Source organism: Geotrypetes seraphini, chromosome 10 (assembly GCF_902459505.1).
Source record: "Geotrypetes seraphini chromosome 10, aGeoSer1.1, whole genome shotgun sequence".
NCBI classification, from domain to species: domain Eukaryota; kingdom Metazoa; phylum Chordata; class Amphibia; order Gymnophiona; family Dermophiidae; genus Geotrypetes; species Geotrypetes seraphini.
The window spans coordinates 91,478,588-91,497,298 of NC_047093.1; the positions used below are offsets into that span (position 1 = coordinate 91,478,588).

General features: G+C 40.0%; 1 protein-coding gene across 2 annotated transcripts in view; it reads right to left on the minus strand.

Annotated features, from left to right (window-relative positions):
• Window positions 1-18,711, minus strand: part of LOC117367932 (collagen alpha-1(I) chain-like) — a 539,431-nt gene that overhangs the window by 47,664 nt on the left and 473,056 nt on the right. For both annotated transcript variants that reach the window (XM_033961051.1, XM_033961050.1), the window contains exons 48-50: window positions 17,114-17,167; window positions 11,524-11,631; window positions 9,836-9,889 (exon numbers count right to left, since the gene is read on the minus strand). In XM_033961051.1, the coding sequence (XP_033816942.1) occupies window positions 9,836-9,889; window positions 11,524-11,631; window positions 17,114-17,167 (216 nt within the window). The remainder of the gene's footprint in view (window positions 1-9,835; window positions 9,890-11,523; window positions 11,632-17,113; window positions 17,168-18,711) is intronic.

Sequence of the window (18,711 nt, forward strand, 5' to 3'; positions counted from 1 at the left end):
CCTTTCATGGTGAAAAAAAGTCTTATTATCTTGAGGCCCAGTAACTGAAGGAGATTTTTTTTTTTTTTGAGATGAGCGGAATGTTCTTGAAGTTGAATACTTGATTAGTTTATTAGATAAGTACTCTGTTTGACCTACACGCAGCGCTTTATAAGCAAGACACAGTAGTTTAAAATTAGTGTGCTTTGAAACTGGTAGGCAATGTAACTGATACAAAAATGTAATAGTTCAGTTTTCTTGGCTCCACTAATGAGATGAACAACAGAATTCTGTATCTGTACTAGCTGCAAATGTTGCAGACTTGCTTTACTGGACCCAATCAAAAGGGAATTACAGTAATACTTGTAATAAAATCATGTAATAATTTTATCAGATTCTTCTTGTTTAGTATAGACTTCTTGGCTTAACCATAATATAATGGTCTGGTTAAGTTTCCAGGCAGTAACATAATAAATTAAATCAGATAAAGACCATTTGTCAATCCAGTCTGCACAGTTCTTTTGGTTTACACTGATAAGGCTCTGTCCCAGCTGCCAATCATAGAAACTAGGTCAAAAAATACTGAAGGGGTGACAAAATCAACAAATGAAATGTTGCTGTTGAGTGACTAAATAAAGTTAGTTGTATACAAAAAAGTCACTGCATGAAAGCTATTCATGGATAATATTCTCAAATAACAATTCAACAGTTGTCAATTCTTAACTGATAGAACTCTGCTCAGAGACATGAAGGCAATATGTTCGCCTCACCACCCAATCATTGCAGTGTTCAAAACATTTTTACTCCAGTGTGATATTCTCCTTAACTGTTATGTTACTAGCTACAACGGCTATGCTTGGCTTCTTAAGCAAGTCTAAAGTTGAAAAGCAAATTACTCAAACTTAGCTTTAGAATAGTAGCAGGTTCCAACGTGCCACGTTTCGGTCCTTCGTCAGGGAACCGACAAACAAAAACAGTTAAACTGGAGGTGAAAGCTCATGTGAAATACAGTTGGCTTGTATCATCTAAGCGTAGTTTCTTCTATGGTACTTTGAGTGTCTAAATGCTTTGAAAATTACACACACACCCCTCCAATATGTCCAAGCCAGTTTTATTTTTTTTCCTCTATTTTCCATCCTGGAAAAATGAACATACAAAGCACCCCATCCTTCATCCCACCTAGCTATCCCTATGTTTTACCAATGCATGTCAATAGGAATTCTGTTACTAAGCTATCCATTCTGGACAGCACCATGCACAATAATTTTTTAAACAGTTAAATGAAAATCCAAGGTGCATATACCGTAACTTTTAATTATTGTCCTTCTGGGGAACAATGGCGTACAGTAATTCCTGATAATGATTATACTTACAGGCAGAAATGTGTTGTCAGTAATTTCACAGTTTATAGAGTTGTAAAATATACAGATAATTTCAGTATGTGTCTTTCATGCTAATTTTTGGAGTCCCCCCTACCCAAGGTAATACATCAACCTTATCCTTACATTTGTCCATCAAAAGAAGGGCTAAGAAGCAAAATACTGCTAGCAAAGATAAGAACAGCCTCACTCAGGAGCACTATGCAATGTATCTCCCTTCAGATGCCTTATTAGGCCTCCCTTTCTGAACATTATTGTCTAAGTGGAAACTCTTCAATAATATGGTAATGGCTTGGAATATGAAGGGGATAATTTTATAAAGTTATTTTTGATAGGATGCTTGAGAGTCTTAGAGGCAAATTCTGCAATGACACCGTAATCGGCAGCTACCTACAAAACTGGCGCTGAACTCGTGTCAATCATGGTACTGCGCCGTTTGCAGAACTGCGGCTCCTGTTAAATGTGGGCATCGGTAATGTAGGCCAGGGTTTTAAAGGCCTACTTTACCAGCACTCCCTTTGACAGAGAATCATGCTTAACAGTGCAAAAGGTCATTTCCAGCCCAAACCATGCCTAATTTGACCTTAGACAAGTCTGTAGATGCAATCCTGGGGCCTACATATCTTTTAAAATGATATTTTAATTGGTTTTTCATCAGTGCAGTCAATTAGTGCATTGATTAAACCAATTTAAACAATAAAGTTAGGTGGCGGTAGGGCACCTACTGCCACCTAAATTACAGTGCAGAATCTGGCCCTTAGTGAATTTGGGCTTCATTGTCTTTTGCTTGCTTGGTTTCAAAGCAAATTGTGAAACATTGCAGGCAGACCTTAGGAAATTGGAAGACTGGGCGTCCAAGTGGCAGATGAAATTTAATGTGGACAATTGCAAAGTGATGCACATTGGGAAGAATAACCCAAATCACAGTTACCAGATGCTAGGGTCCATCTTGGGGATTAGCACCCAAGAAAAAGATCTGGGTATTATTGTAGACGATACGATGAAACCTTCCACCCAATGTACGGTGGTGGCCAAAAAAGCAAACAAGATGCTAGGAATTATTAAAAAAGGGATGGTAAACAAATCTAAGAATGATATAATGCCTTTGTATCACTCCATGGTGCGGCCTTACCTGGAGTATTGTATTCATTTCTAGTCTCCTTATCTCAAGACAGATATAGCGGCACTAGAAAAGGTTCAAAGAAGAGCGACCAAGATGATAAAGGGGATGGAACACCTCTTGTATGAGGAAAAACTAAAAAGGTTAGAGCTCTTTGTCAGTTTAATAAAATGTAAGGATGGTCGCACCCCCACAATGTTAGGTTGGAGGGGTTAAGTGAAAGGCGTCCTGACAAACGCTGGTCCCAGGTTCAGTTCCCTCACCGATGACTCACCAGAAAGTAGAATAAAGAAGGCATAGCCAGAGGTGTTTGCATAAAGAATATATATTATAGAAATAGTCTTACAGAAAAGTAATATTTATAAGCATTACAATTAAGCAGAGAGCATTACACTTAAGCAGAGAGCAAAGCAGTCTTGCTGCCTTAGAGTCCAGAAGGAAGTGTGAAGTTTCAGGGAAAGGCAGAGAGAGAGAGAAAGGGGGATGGGGTGATGTTTCGTGTTCCATAGATAAAGAGAAGGATAGACAGAGAGATAGAGAGAGCTCAAGAGAGAACCAGAGTGCCAAGCCAAGAGCCAAGAGATAGCTAGATAGAAAGAGAGAGAGAGGGCCAAGACCCCTCTCCTGATAGCTTGATAGGAAAAGAGACACACATAGCTCCATAGAAAAAGAGACATATTGATAGAGCAGAGAGCAGGCTTTTATACCTTGGAATCTTATTCTGACTAGAGAAAATATTGTATCTCCCAGTATCTTTCTGTTTAGAACTTGCAAACTGTTTGAGACAATGGTCAATTTAATTGACAAAGGAGAGTGTGACATCTGCAAGCATGGTGATGGGATTAAGTCTCTGGCTTGATCTGTGCACCATTGTCCTAAGCACCCTCTTAATCAGACATTAACACCTTTTAGCTAGTCATGATTCAATCAGGGAAACTTAAAACATATCAGGGATACTTAACACAGTCTCCCTGCACTAAGGGTCTATTTGCCTTCCCATGCCAGGGTCAGATTGATATAATCTCCCATAAGCCTCTAGGCTGACATCTTCAGCTTGGAAAAGAGATGGCTGAGGGAAGAGATGATTGAAGTCTGAGTGGAGTATAACGGGTACAACTGGATCGATTTTTCACTCCATCAAAAATTACAAGGACTAGGGGACACTCGAAGTTACAGGGAAATACTTTTAAAACCAATAGGAGGAAATATTTTTTCACTCAGAAAATAGTTAAGCTCTAGAGCGCATTGCCAGAGGTTGTGGTAAGAGCGGATAGTGTAGTTGGTTTTAAGAAAGTTTTCAACAATTTCCTGGAGGAAAAGCCCATAGTCTATTATTAAGAAAGACATGGAGGAAGCCACTGCTTGCCCTGAATCGGTAGTATGGAATGTTGCTATTCTTTGGGTTTTTGCCAGGTAATGGTGACCTGAATTGACCACCGTGAAGACAAGCTGGCATCCTCTCACTGGTGTACCTCAGGGTTCTCCCCTTTCACCTTCATTATCTAACTTTTTGATGCAAACTCTGGGAGTTAGTTTAGATCAAGCTGGAATTAGACAGTATATGCTGATGATATCACAGTTATTCTATCTGTATCTTTGTCATTGGCAGATACTCTTATTGCTGTGAAAAAATGTTTCCACATTATCAAAAACTAGATTTTGGTCTACTATCTTAAGCTTAATAAGAACAAGACCAAATTTTTAGGGTTGGGTTCCCAAACTGATCCAAGGTTTACTCTGATTATTTTGGTTGATGGTAACAAGTTTATCTTACAGTTACACTCTCGGATTCTAGGGACAGAAATAGATAATTGTTTATCCATGAATTATCATATACAATTGGTAGTGAAACAATCTTTCCTTTTGTTGAAGAAACTTGGGTTTATCTGAAAGTATTTTGAAGTAGAACCTTTTCATATTCTAGTGCAGTATTTAATTTTATCTCAACTAGATTACTGTAATTTAGTATTCTTTGTTCTTAATCTCTTGTAACTCGATTGCAACTAGTTCAAAATGCAGCAATAAGATTTATTTTTGGATTATGGAAATTTGAATGCTTACAGCTTTAAGAAATTATATTGGCTACCTATCATAGCTAGAATTAAATTCAAATCAGGAATTACTGTTTTTGAAATCCTAGCAGGAAATGCCCCTAGTTATCTGGTTGACTTGGTCACTCTTCTACATAATCCATCTAATAGATATTCCACTAGAAATTGTTTTCAACTAAAATGTCCAGTGTTCAAAAATTTTAAGTTTATGGGATAACTTCCATTTTCCATTCAGTATCAATTAGCTAAATGGTGGAATCAATCTTGTTTCAGGATATTAATTCACTATGAATTGTTGGCACTTTTAGAATGGAATTGATTTGTTTATTGTGACTTCCTGGGAAATTGTCTCAGCTTCTTTAAAATGTAATCAGTTCAAGAACTGAACAGGTAAAGCTGGAATGGAAAATCTGGTTAACATAACAAATATGGCCACATGGGGGTTCATTAATAACAAAATACATAGACAATCAGATAAATGGTTTGACACCGAACTCCTACAACTAAAAAGGAAATGTAGACAACTAGAAAGGGCATGGGCAAAACAGAAACAAGTTATTACCAAAATAGAATGGAAAATCCAACTCAAGCAATACAAAATCAAATTGAAGGAAAAACGCAAAGACTACTACTCTAACCTCATAGGCGCCGACAAACCAGACACAAAAAAACTGTTCAACCTAGTAAGAAACCTCACCGACACTAAACCATGTCTAGCCACCCAGGAAAACCTAACACCTACAGCCTCTCAATTAGCAGACCACTTCAAAAATAAAATCATCTCAATTAGAACAACATTCAACAACTCACAATACAACACAGACCAGATTCTAACAAAACCCACAACAGCCGAAGCAATATCAGCAGACAGGTTCTGGACCGACTTCCCTAAAACCCAATGGACCGAATTGGACAGGCTATACAAAAAATATTGCAAATCAGCATGTGATCTGAATAACTGCCCACCATACCTACTAGCAACAGCTTCCACCAACTTCAAAGCTTGCTACACATTATGGCTGCAAACCACACTCAGGGAAGGCCAGTTCCCACCAGACCTCGGAGAAATTATAGTCACGCCAATACTGAAAGATCCCAAAGGTCTAACAAACAGCCCATCAAACTACAGACCAATCGCTTCTATCCCAACATACGTCAAAATAATAGAGGGACTAGTCGCACAACAACTGTCCACGTACCTTGAATCCCACAATATCTTACACCCATCCCAATCCGGATTCAGAACCAACTACAATACCGAAACTCTACTAGTATCTCTACTAGACATAGCTCGAAGTCACCTCAGCCAAGGAAACAAACTACTAATCATCCAATTTGATTTATCAGCTGCATTCGATCTAGTGGACCACGACATACTCCTCCAAATACTAGACGCAATAGGAATTTCAGGTAAAGTTCATAACTGGTTCAAAGGTTTCCTCAAAAATAGAACATACAGAGTCAAATCTAAAGACACTCTATCTGAACCATGGTCCAATCCATGTGGAGTACCACAAGGCTCTCCCCTCTCTCCCACACTTTTCAACCTATTCATATCCTCCCTAGGCACCGTCCTAGACGCCCAAAATATTACTTCTCTCAGCTACGCGGACGACATTACTATCCTCCTTCCATTCGACATACATAACCCAATCTCCACAGAACACCTGAAAACTACATTGGAAACAGTGGATAAATGGATGATAGACCACAAGTTGAAGCTGAACTCTGACAAAACCAAATTCTTATTACTAGAGAAAGACAAAAAACCATCCCTAACAGAACTGGAAGTAAACTCAATCAAGTACCCTATACAGAACTCCCTCAAAATCCTTGGAATACACTTAGACAGATGCTGTACAATGCAAACACAAATCCAAAAAATCACCCAAAAAGCATTCTTCACAATGCGAAATTTAAGAAAAATCAGAAAATTCTTTAAAAAAGACCAATTCAGGATCATTGTCCAATCCATGGTACTAAGTATCGTCGACTATTGCAACAGCCTCTACTTACCCTGCTCGACCAACAAAATAAAAAAACTACAGACCATCCAGAACACAGCCCTCAGACTCATATATTCACTCAGCAAATACGACCACATTACCAATGCATACCTAGAATCCCACTGGCTACCAATAAAAGCAAGAATACAATTCAAACTCTACTGTCTCATTTTCAAAGTAACCCATGGCACGGCACCCAGTTACCTAAATAACCGTTTTCACTACTACCACCTACCAAGAAAAAGGAGAACACAGAACCTCTTCACCTATCCACCACTCAACGGTACCTGTCGTAAGAAACTCTATGACAACCTCCTGGGGACACAGGCAGCCAAAATAGACTCTGACATCTCTAAATTACTGACCAAAACAACAGACATAAAAGAGTTCCGCAAAGAAATAAAAACACTACTGTTCAAAAAATATCTCCCATCACTCTAACCACCGCCCAACGAGTTCCCATTCAACGACTTCGGAATCACTCATCCATATTATCTCTTTGTCTGTGATCAAGAATGTACTGAAACTCTTCTACATTACACCCGACTTAACTGATCGAGTTGACATGTATTACCTCTGCAAAATGCATTATCTTCTGCTATATGTATTATCTTCTGTCATAAGTAATATCTTCTGTGAAATTGTAATATCATAACTCTTCACTGTTCCTGTAACTTACTCCTATCCTGAAATGTAATTCTACTGGAATGTCCCAGATATTTTCTATATTGTAATCCGCCTAGAACCGCAAGGCACAGGCGGAATAGAAATCCGTAATGTAATGTAATGTAATGTAATGTAATGTAATGTAATTAATGACCAGTTACAAAATTCTGACTGGCATAAAAAGTACACAAATTGACCCATAGGCACCTATGTATTTTTACAAAATAGTACCTAAGTAGGTTACTGACCTCTATGAGGGCAATTTGAAAATTTGGTGTCTCAAGTTAGGTACACCTATACCACATGCTGTACACCAATTCTATCAAACGGCTTCTGCATAAGATGATGTTATAGAATACTAACATAAATCCAAATTGGCCAGGTCAATAGCAGGTGTAAATGGGTACACCTAATTGTGCCATGCAACATGCATTAACATAACATTCTAGAAGTTATGCAGAATAAGTGATAAATGGGAAAGGCTAAAGAGGTTAAGACCTTGGAGAAGAAACGGCTGAGGGGCAATATAATAAAGGTCAATAAAATACTTGGTGGAGTAGAACAATTAAATGTGAATCACTTGTTTTCTCTTTCCAAAAGTACAAGAATTAGGAGGCATGCAATGAAGCTACTAAGTAACCCCCTCCTTTACAAAGCCGTGCTAGTTTTTTAGCGCCAGCTGCCTTGGTAAGAGCTTTGGCGCTCATAGAATTCTTATGAGCGCTCGAGCTGCTACCACCACTAAAAACTAGCGCGGTTTTGTAAAGGAGGGAGTAATACATTTAAAACCGCTCTGAATTGACTCCCCAGCGGTATAGAAGCTCACAATAAACAGCAAATCAGAGAAAACATTTCTCTGGCATTCATTGCCAGAGAATGTGGTAAAAGCGGTTAGTGCAGTAGAATTTAAAAAAGATTTGGTCAAGTTCCTAAACGTTCATAACCCAGGATTAAGATGGACTTGGGAAAATCCACTGCTTATTCCTTGGATCTATTTTACTGTTACCGGCATCATGCCAGGTGCTTGTGGCCTGAATTGGCCACTGTTCGAAACAGGATACAGGATACTGTAGATAAGGATAAGGGTCATTATTTGATCCTGAACTTAGTGGGCCTGTGGTCTGTTCCAGTATGGCAAAACTTATGTATTTATGTCAGTTGGAGGCACAACAAACACAACCAAATAGAAAATTATATATGATATACACAGAGCCCTTCTACAGAAATAAACCAAGATGCAGGTGTTGAATATAATCCTTGGAGTGTAAAGCAAAAAACTGAGGTGACATAAATATAGCTCACCACATCAAACAAACTGCCAAACACACCAAACTGTAAAACCACCAAAAACTTAGGCCCTCTTTTATCAAGTCACATTAGGTTTTTAAAAAAAAAATTGTCGGCCGCTGTGGTAAAAGTTCCAATGTTCATAGGAATTCTAAGAGCGTTGGAGGTTTTACCGCAGTGGCCGGCAATTTAAAAAAAACCCTAACGTGGCTTGATAAAAGGCAGCCTTAAAGTGAGGAGGAAAAAGCCTTAGAACCCCACCACCATCCTGTTCAAATTAGTTGAGAGGTATATATGGCACAAAAAAACCTCCTTCACTAAAATAATTGATCTTGCAGCACATAAGCACTGTTTCCTCTTTCTTATGTCTTTTTGCATTGCAAAGAGCCACCAAAGTTATTTTAGTGAAGGAGGTTTTTTTTCCAATGAGGTTTGCTACCCTGTCTATACCTCTCACCTAATTTGAACAAGGTGGTAGTGGGTTCTGAGACTTATTCCTCCTCATTTTAAGTTTGGTAGTTTTACAGGTTGGTGTGTTTTGCAGTTTGTTTGATGTGGTGAGTTTTTTTTTCGCTGTATACTCCGATTGTATTCGACACCTGCATCTTGCTTTATGTAAGTTGGAGACAGGCCCATCACCCTTTTATATTCCACCCAAACGTATGCTGCCCTTGCAGTTAAAATTGTCTCAGCACTTAGGACCAGATTCTATAAATGACACCTAAATTAGTAGTTACCTAGAAAAGCAGCACCTACCAGATGTCAATCAAAGTTAGGCATCATTTGTAGAATCACACCTAATGGCACCTAAATTGACAGGCACTGGCATATTAAGGCAGGGTTTGTGGCCTAAAATACCAGTGCCTAACTCAATCCACAGCCAAACTCTGCCCCTAACCACCCCTATTTGCCAGTAGGCACTGCTAGGTGCCTCAGTGTGGACACCTACATCAAAGTGGTAGGCACCTACTGGCAAATTAATTTTTTAATTAGTGTTTAATTGGTTTTTAACGGCATTTTCAATTATCGGCATCAATTTAAAAAAAAAAAATAAGGGCTCCTTTTACAAAGCCGTGCTAGCGGTTTTAATGCACGCACCAGATTAGCGCACGCTAGCTGGAAATCTACCGCCTGCTCCAAAGGCCCTAGTGCGGCTTTTTAAAAGGAGCCCTAAGTTAGGTGCCTAGATTGGCTAGAATCAGGGCCTTAGAGCATAAGACTGGTGGTGCACAGTTATGGAATTTACCTCTGTATCCTTAGCTGCAACCAGCCAGCCTTCTTCTCAACAACTTCAAACCCTGTTTTTATTCATATTCATAATTTTTAGTATGAAACAAAAACACATACCTGTATGCCTGGTAACCCTGAGGATCCCACTTGACCTGGGGCTCCGGAAGGTCCCTGAAGCAATATAAAAAATAAAAAAAAATCATATAGATTTAGCTCTAAACCAGGGGTGTCCAACCTGCAGCCCAAGGGCTGCATGCGGCCCCGTGAAGTATTGTGCGGCCCCGGTCGAGGGCAATGCAGTGTTTTCCTCTGCTGCCCCCGGATGTTTACCATCTTGCCGGCTCCCTCCTCCATCTTGCTGCAGCGTTTGCGCGTTTGTGTGGCCCCAGAAAATTTTTTTTCGCCCAATGCGGCCCAGGGAAGCCAAAAGGTTGGACACCCCTGCTCTAAACATTCTAGTCTTATCGAGTGACGTTAAAGAAAGCACCCATCCCCTTAACCTGATTGATTTGCTGGGGAAAGACAGTTTGGAAAAGGGAACGAGAAAAACAAAAAGCTATTCTAAACACTAGCTTCCCTTCATATTGCTGTTGCTTACCAATCACAATTCCAGGATCAACACATATGGAATGGCATGCTCCTCAATGTGTTCATACCTGAATCCTCACAGTTTTAGAAGCATGTTGTTGTGCAAACATTACCCAATGCCTTTCCAAATGAATGGGTCGCACACTCTTCAAAATAAATACTGTACCTGAAAACTCACCTAGAGCTTGAATTTCAAGAGGTGAAGAGCCTAATGTCAATATTCCCAATATTCGTGGGGATTCCATTCCAGGAACCCCCGCGAATGTTAAAAAACCATGAATATGGTTTATAGCAGGGGAGACAGTATGTTCTTATGACAGGAGAGGGCAGCCGGAGAGGCAAGAGAGAGCAGCCGGAGCGTTAGTGAGTGAAGGAAATCACTCGCGGCATGCTCCGACCGCCTCTTCCTGTACTAAAGTCAGGCCTCACCAATCAGGAGCTGCGTGTCAAAGCCTACTCTGTAGACGCCTCCTGGTGCCTACTTTTTTTTTAATGAGTTTTAAATGCCACAGTCAATTACTGTGCCAATTAAACCAATTAAGTTAGGCAGTGGTAGGACGCCTACCACCACCTAACATACGGTGCTGTTTATAGCATATGGCCTCAAGGTATTAAACTTCTGAGTCTTGGATTGAAATACAAGCATGTAAATTGTGCACTGGATGGGCTCAGCCAATCTGAGCCTGCAGTAATGGAATTACAGTAATCAAGACATGAAGTGAGAAACACATCAATAAAGGTATACTGAGCCTAACCCCCTCTTCTACAAAGCCTTGTGGGAACGGCCCGAAACCCATAGAGATTTAAAGAGCCTCAGGGCTGTTGCAGCGCGGCAGCCGCTAGCGTGGCTTTGTAGAAGAGAGGGTAAGCGTTAAGGTTGAATGAAATTACCTTAAAGTACTGAGCATACCTTCAATAAAAATATTACATACAAAAAAAAAACCTCTTCAGTTGATAAGAACACCTAAATATTTGATGGCCTTTGAAAGTGTCCTATAAAATAAAGGGACCTGTAGGCATTTTATGTCCTGTTACTGACCCTTAATTTCAGAATTTAATGCTTTAGGAACAGGGGTTTGTTGGGTTGAACTCCTTAGAACTATAAGAAGGTTCTGTAGCTTAGCTTAACCCATTTTTCCTAGTGATAAATTGTATAATACGAGTGCATGCCCGCAGTGGAAATGCACTCCTTTGTAAATTTAGGAAGACAGAATTACTTGTAAGCCAGGCTGCCCCTTGTTGCCCATTTCTCCTTTGGTTCCTTCAGAGCCCATGAAGCCCCTGAGTCCCTGGAACCCCTTGTCACCTGTGAAGCCCTGCACACCCTACAACAAATAAAGAGAAATGTTCATTAAATACATGAGCTGTAAAAAAAATTCTCAGTATGAGTGTTCAAAATATCAAATAACCAAATAACTCCAAGCAACATAGATGCTGATAACAATAAGAATCCTCACACACTCATAAATAGGTGCTCATAAAGGAAATACTTTGATACTCGATCCTCAGAGGGTAAATCTCCCGTTGGCTCAAATGGACAAAGCCCACCGAACCCGATCTTCATAGGATCTCATAGGATCAAAATATATCACGTATTTTTTGTATAATCTTTTTTTATATATATAAATTCAATAGTTTTCATATAAATAGTGAATATAAAACTTTCACTTAGCTTGTGAATTTTATTTTAAAGAGGCGAGCGCCTCCACCAACATGTCCATGTTTCACACGCTTTCCTCAGGGTCGAGGCTCCCTTAATATATTGTGTTACTCCACCGAAAACGCTCCGTTTGTTGTGCTATCATACTAATTCATCAGTGCTATCAGTATGATAGCACAACAAACGGAGCGTTTTCGGTGGAGTAACACAATATATTAAGGGAGCCTCGACCCTGAGGAAAGCCTGTGAAACATAGACATGTTGGTGGAGGCACTCCCCTCTTTAAAATAAAATTCACAAGCTAAGTGAAAGTTTTATATTCACTATTTATATGAAAACTTTTGAATTTATATATATAAAAAAAGATTAGACAAAAAATACGTGATATATTTTGATCCTATGAGATCCTATGAAGATCGGGTTCGGTGGGCTTTGTCCATTTGAGCCAACGGGAGATTTACCCTCTGAGGATCGAGTATCAAAGTATTTCCTTTATGAGCACCTATTTATGAGTGTGTGAAGATTATTTCAACTGGATGTTTTTTGATATTTAATCTACGAAGTAAATCCGGTTTTCATGTATAGCCATTAGAGGTATATCGATAACAATAAGAAAACACTAAAGAACATTCTAAAAAAAATTTTGTAGTGAATGAGGGTCTCAGAGCTATGCTCTAACTGAGCCAGATGTGCAAGGTTTGTACATCTATATACTATACAGACTTGGCATATTCTTAGTTGAATGCCCATCAGAACCACATAGCCATCATAGAACCGCAGTTCGCGCTATAACCATACATGTGCTGTAATTTAAACTTTAAACAGTGCTGTTTTTGTTTTATTTAATTTTAATCCGCCTTTCCCAAGGCGGCTCACAATTTAAACATACACAATAAAAAAGTACATAAAATACATTCCCACTCAAAAAACACAACACAGAAGTGACCAGCGCTTACACCATTACAAATGCCTTAGTTTAACCAAAATAAATACACAATGTTTGAAACCAAATATTGCAGCAGAGTTCCATATTCTTAGCAATTTATAATTTTGGTTTTCCCTTCATTTTGTTTTGTTTTAGTGACGTCAGTTCCACTTTTGCTGGGGGGGACTTTGAGAGAGTGCTGAGGCGCCATACATAATAATAATAATAATAATAATAATTTTATTTCTTATATACCGCTATACCATAAGTTCGAAGCGGTTTACAAAGAGGGTCGTGCCGGGAGAGGGTGCAGTGTTAACAGCAGGAGACATATGTTTACAACAAGATACATATGTTTACAACAAGATACATATGTTTGGAACAGGAAATAAACTAGGTATTGGAACCAGGGATTTGAGAAACATAAGCTTTGTGGAAGAGTGTGCATGATAAGTCGGAATTACAATGAATAATATACAGGGAAATTACAATGTGTATGAGATAATGGGGAAAGTTTACAGTGAGAAGAGGATATTACAAAGTGAGCAGGAACAGGAGATGATTACAATGTGATACAGGTTAATACAAAGTGAACAGGATATTACAAAGTGAACAGGAACAGGCGAAGTTTACAGTACGATACAGGTTGATACCAAGTGAGCAGGTACCGGGGAGGTTTACCATAAGATAAAGTAAATTACAGAGTGGACTGGTCCAGGATGTTTACAGTAAGATACAGGATATTACAATTTGAACAGGATACAAGAGTTAAACGCTGATTTACGGGAGGAAATATACAATGTGAGTAAGAGAGGAACCCAGCCATAAGCGTTGGAGGGGGAAGGAAGGATAGGGGTGGGCATTCGGAGGGAATATAGCTAGAAGAGGGGGAGAAAGTTAGGTGGTGTTGAAGAGACGGGTCTTCAGAGACTTTCTGAAGTCAGTGTATGATGTGGCTTCGAGTATTGGTTTTGCTAGCCATGTGTTCAGTTTGGCTGCTTGGAATGAAAGCATTCTGTCTAGGTACTTCTTGTAGTGACATGATTTCAAGGATGGGTAACTAAAGAGGTTAGCTCTGCGGGAGGTCTTTTGTGGGCAGTTGGTGAGGATTTGGGAAGCTAGGTAAGTTGGAAGCATTCCGAAGATCGCTTTGAAACTGATGCAGGCGAACTTGAAAAGTATTCTGGATTCTACTGGCAGCCAGTGAAGAATTTGGAGATATGGAGAGATATGTTCCCATTTTTTTAGCCCGAAGATGAGGCGGACTGCTGTGTTCTGGATTAGTCTTAGCTTGTGGAGTGACTTTTTGTAAGCTCCCAAAAATATGATGTTGCAGTAGTCCAGAGTACTCAGGATGGAGGCTTGTACTAGTAGACAAAAGGATAACTCGTCGAAGAATTTTTTGATAGTGCGAAGTTTCCAAAGAGTAGAGATGCATTTTTTTGAACATTAGATCAGTGTGTTTTTCTAGTGTTAGATGTCTGTCAAGGGTAATCCCTAGTATTTTAATAGATTGGGCAATTTCGTAATTTTTACCGTTCACGTGGATCATGTTGTCTTTAATCTGCTCGTTGGGAGAGGCTAGGAAAAATTTGGACTTATGTATGGTTTAGTAATGCTTCCACTTTAATTCTGCTGGAGAGGGTGCAGAGGTGAGCCACGAAACTTGTCAAAGGTATGGAAAATTTGAGCTACAAAGAAAGACTCAGAAGACTGGGACTGTTCACCCTTGAAAAAAGAAGATTGCGAGGGGATTTGATAGAGACTTTTAAAATATTAAAAGGACTTGATAAAATAGACCAGGAAACACATTACTAACATTTTCAGAGGTGACACAGACACGGGGTCATAGCCTGAAACTGAGTAGCAGCAGGTTTAGGACAAATATTAGGAAGTTCTGTTTCACACAGCGAGTGGTTGGCGCTTGGAATGCTCTCCCGGAGGAGGTTGTGGCGGAGACTACTGTTCCGAGTTTCAAGCGCAAGTTGGATGCACATCTTCTTGAAAACCATATTGAGGGATACGGGAAATCCGGGTCTCCTAAAAGGTGTACTTAAATGGGCCACCGCGTGCATGGATCGCCGGACAAGATGGACCTCGGTCTGATCCGGTGATGGCATTTCTTATGTTCTTATCCCTTGAAGCAGCTTAAACAAGTGAAACTTCAATTGAAGGTTGGGGACATCAAAATTTGTTTGTAGGGGCATGTTTTCTCGTCAGAGGAATCTGAGAAAGACCAATTAAAAGCTAAGTTTTGAATTTAATAATTTACGAGGTGATGCTGAAAAGATCTCAGCCCAACCAAGATGAGAATGATATGAAACTTACAAGTTATTCCACATTTTAACCCCTAAGGTTTAACACACTTGGCACATCATATCTGAAGTTTCTCTAACCCTTCCAAAAATACTCCGATGTCTGGTCACTGAAATACTGCTCTGCTGGTGCAGTCACCTTCGACTCACTTGAAAATTGTCACTTTTTCAAACTCTTTTTAAGATTTGGAAACAGAAAATAGATGGAACAAAATATGGTGAGTGGGGTGGATGGTCTATAAACTGAAACGCCCAACTGCGTCAAAACATCCATCATTTTGCCAGCCTTGTGAGCAGGTACATTGTCTTGCGAAAAGAGAACTCCTTTCTGCAGCTTCTCTTTCCTTTTTTTCTTTCAATGCCTCCCTGATTAATTTTGTAACTTACCTCTAATCCCAGATTATAGGGATGGGATTAGAGGTAAGTTACAAAATTAATCAGGGACCACTGTTCAGGTACTAGGCCTGATGGGCCGCCGCGGGAGTGGACCACTGAGCAAGATGGACCTCTGGTCTGACTCAGCGGGGGCAACTTCTTATGTTCTTATGTCGGCACAGCAAGTTACAGCAGTATTCTTCATTAACTGTTTGGTCCTGCTTGGAAGATAGTCAGTCATTACAACTCCTTTCTGATCCCAAAACATTGTGTTCATGACATTTCTTACTGATTCTGAGTCTTGAATTTCCTTGGTCTTGGAGAACCTGAGTGCTGCCACTGCATGGACTCTTGTTATATCTCGGGATCATAGTGGTGTAACAATGTTTCATCAAAAGTAACTAGTTGTTCCAAAAGTCACTGAAAATGCTGCAAAATCAACTAGGAAATGTCCACTTGACATCACTTCTCATCAGCATTCAAACATTTGGGTACCCACTTGGCTGACAGCATCTGCATACCCAGCTGCTCGTGGATTATGCACCCAACTCGTTCCCTGGATATCTGTAGTGTCTCAGCAATTGTTTTAGCTGATATTTGCCAATCTGCCCAAATTAGGTCATGGACATAGTCAACAATTTGCAGATAGTATACTTCCAGTTTACAAATAATGTATACTTTTTGGTTAATTCTGATTTTGATTTTACATCCCAAAGCAGTGTGGCATTCTAGTTCCTGATTCCCATAGGAATCTATGCCGAAGATTCCATAATATGCCATAATAAAGTTGTCAAAAAGCTAAGACTTGCCTGAAATCTCCCTCTTGGACTAGGGTAACTTGGCAGATTAGCCTTTAACTCTTTACAAATACAGTAAAACCTTGGATTGCAAGTAACTTGGTTTGCAAGTATTTTGCAAGACAAGCAAAACATTTGATTAAATTTTAACTTGATATACAAGCAATGTCTTACAATACAAGTACATTCAGTATACACACATCACAACTGAGACGATGGTTCTTCTCTCTATCTCTCTCTCTCTCTGATACTGCAAGAGTGTAGTGACTGTTCTAAACAAGCGAGGTTTTGCAATACGAGTACATACAGTATACACGCATCACATCATCATAACTAAGCCGATGGTTCTTCTCTCTCTGATACTGCAAGAGTGTAGTGACTGTTCTAAACAAGCGAGGTCTTGCAATACGAGTACATACAGTATACACGCATCACATCATCATAACTAAGCCGATGGTTCTTCTCTCTCCGACGCTGCAAGAGTGTAGTGACTTCTAAATGAGCAAGGTCTTGCAATACAAGTATACAAGTATGTATAATATTTTGTATTAAAGTTTTTGGGTTGTGGAACGAATCGTCTGAGTTTCCATTATTTCCTATGGGGAAATTTGCTTTGATATTTGAGTGCTTTGGATTACAAGCACGCTTCTGGAACAAATTATGTTCGCAAACCAAGGTTTTACTGTAATCTGCTTTAAAATTTAAAAAGCTTGAGCTTGTCCATTATGTACTTACAGCAGGATTTGCTTTGCCTTGCTCCCCTTTTTCTCCCTCCAACCCAGGAATACCCTAAAAGAATAAAAAAAGAAGGATTAAAGTTCACCTCTCTCAGTGGCCGGTGCTAATGAATCTTTTATATTGCACAACAAATGCAACTTAAACTCGTTAGACCAAGAAGTACGTGCCTGTGCTTACTTGCTAATATAATTCAAGAAATATATATGTTCTGTACACAATTCCTTAAAATAATGAATCTGTGCACAAACACACATGCCTTCATTCATTCATTCAAAGACACTCAGGTCCAGATGTACAAACCTCCGACACCATGGTAAAAATACCATGGTGGGAGCGATTTTTCTTTCACTAGTGATGCTATTTGTGTGGTGCTTGTTCAGAAGAGCAATTTCCTAGCACAGCTCCTCCTCATGCCTACCTGTAAAAAATTAAAAAAAATGCAGCCCCTGCTCTCCCTGCCTGCTGGTTCAGCTGATCGGAGCAGGGGAATCCCCAATCAGCTGAGCTGGCAGGACTTCCCGAAGTCACAGATCGGGGAGTCCTGCCGGCTCAGCTGATTGTGGGTTCCCCTGCCATTAGCTAAGCTGGTAGGGAGAGCAGGGGATGCCTGATTCTAGTCCCCCGATCCCTCCTCCCACTTCTGCCAAGCTTAGCCCCTTCTGCAAAAGCATGGTGGTCTAGTGGGCTGGGTTAGCCCCCAACTCGGGCCGGCTCACCACATAATCATATGGTCAACAACCACACCCAGTCCTCCCAACACCCCTTAAATAGAAGAAAAGGCAGGATGCCCACTCCCTCCCACCTCAGGGCCCCCCACCTGGCTGATACCCTCCATGCCCCTCCCATATCTTCCCCCGTACCTTAAATATAAGGCGTTGACAGGAGGGATGTTCACTCCTTCCTGCTGGCAGGCTCCCCTCTTCAAAATGGAGAGCCTTCCCCTTCCTGGTGCATGCTGGGATGCATTGGGAAGGGCCTAATGCCCAGCTGCAAAGGACTTTTTTGGTTTTATTTTAATGGGATCAGCTGTTGTGTGCTCACAACACATGCACAGTAGCTACTGGCAGCTCCAGAGCTGCCAGAAAATTTCAGCATAATTCTTTAGTAATGGCTTTCCTGTTCTTGTATCTTGAGAAGGCTCATTAGAATATTAATGAGATCCTTGTTATGTATTTGCACAGGGTTCTCGGTGGCTGATATGACGATCGGTAAAAGCCACAGAAAGCCCTTTCCTGCATCGGGAGGACAGATTTCCGTGCTAGTGCTTTAAATGACTCTTACTGCCACAGAAAGCTTTTGTGCATTGGGACCTAAGATAATTACAAAGATATCAATGATATGAAACAACAATAAAACAATGACAGATACACTGCAGACCCCATATAATGCTGATATTTGGGTCCAAGATATCTGACCACATTATAACTGAATCTGTGGTATATGGGGACCAAAGAATTATACGTAATAGTAAAATGAAAAGGAGGGGTACTACCCTTGACCGCATTGTAAGCAATCCCATGTTATACTGATCCATGGTATATAGGGTATACAGTAGTGCTGCCCGATTCGAATCGATTCACCAATTCACTTCGGGT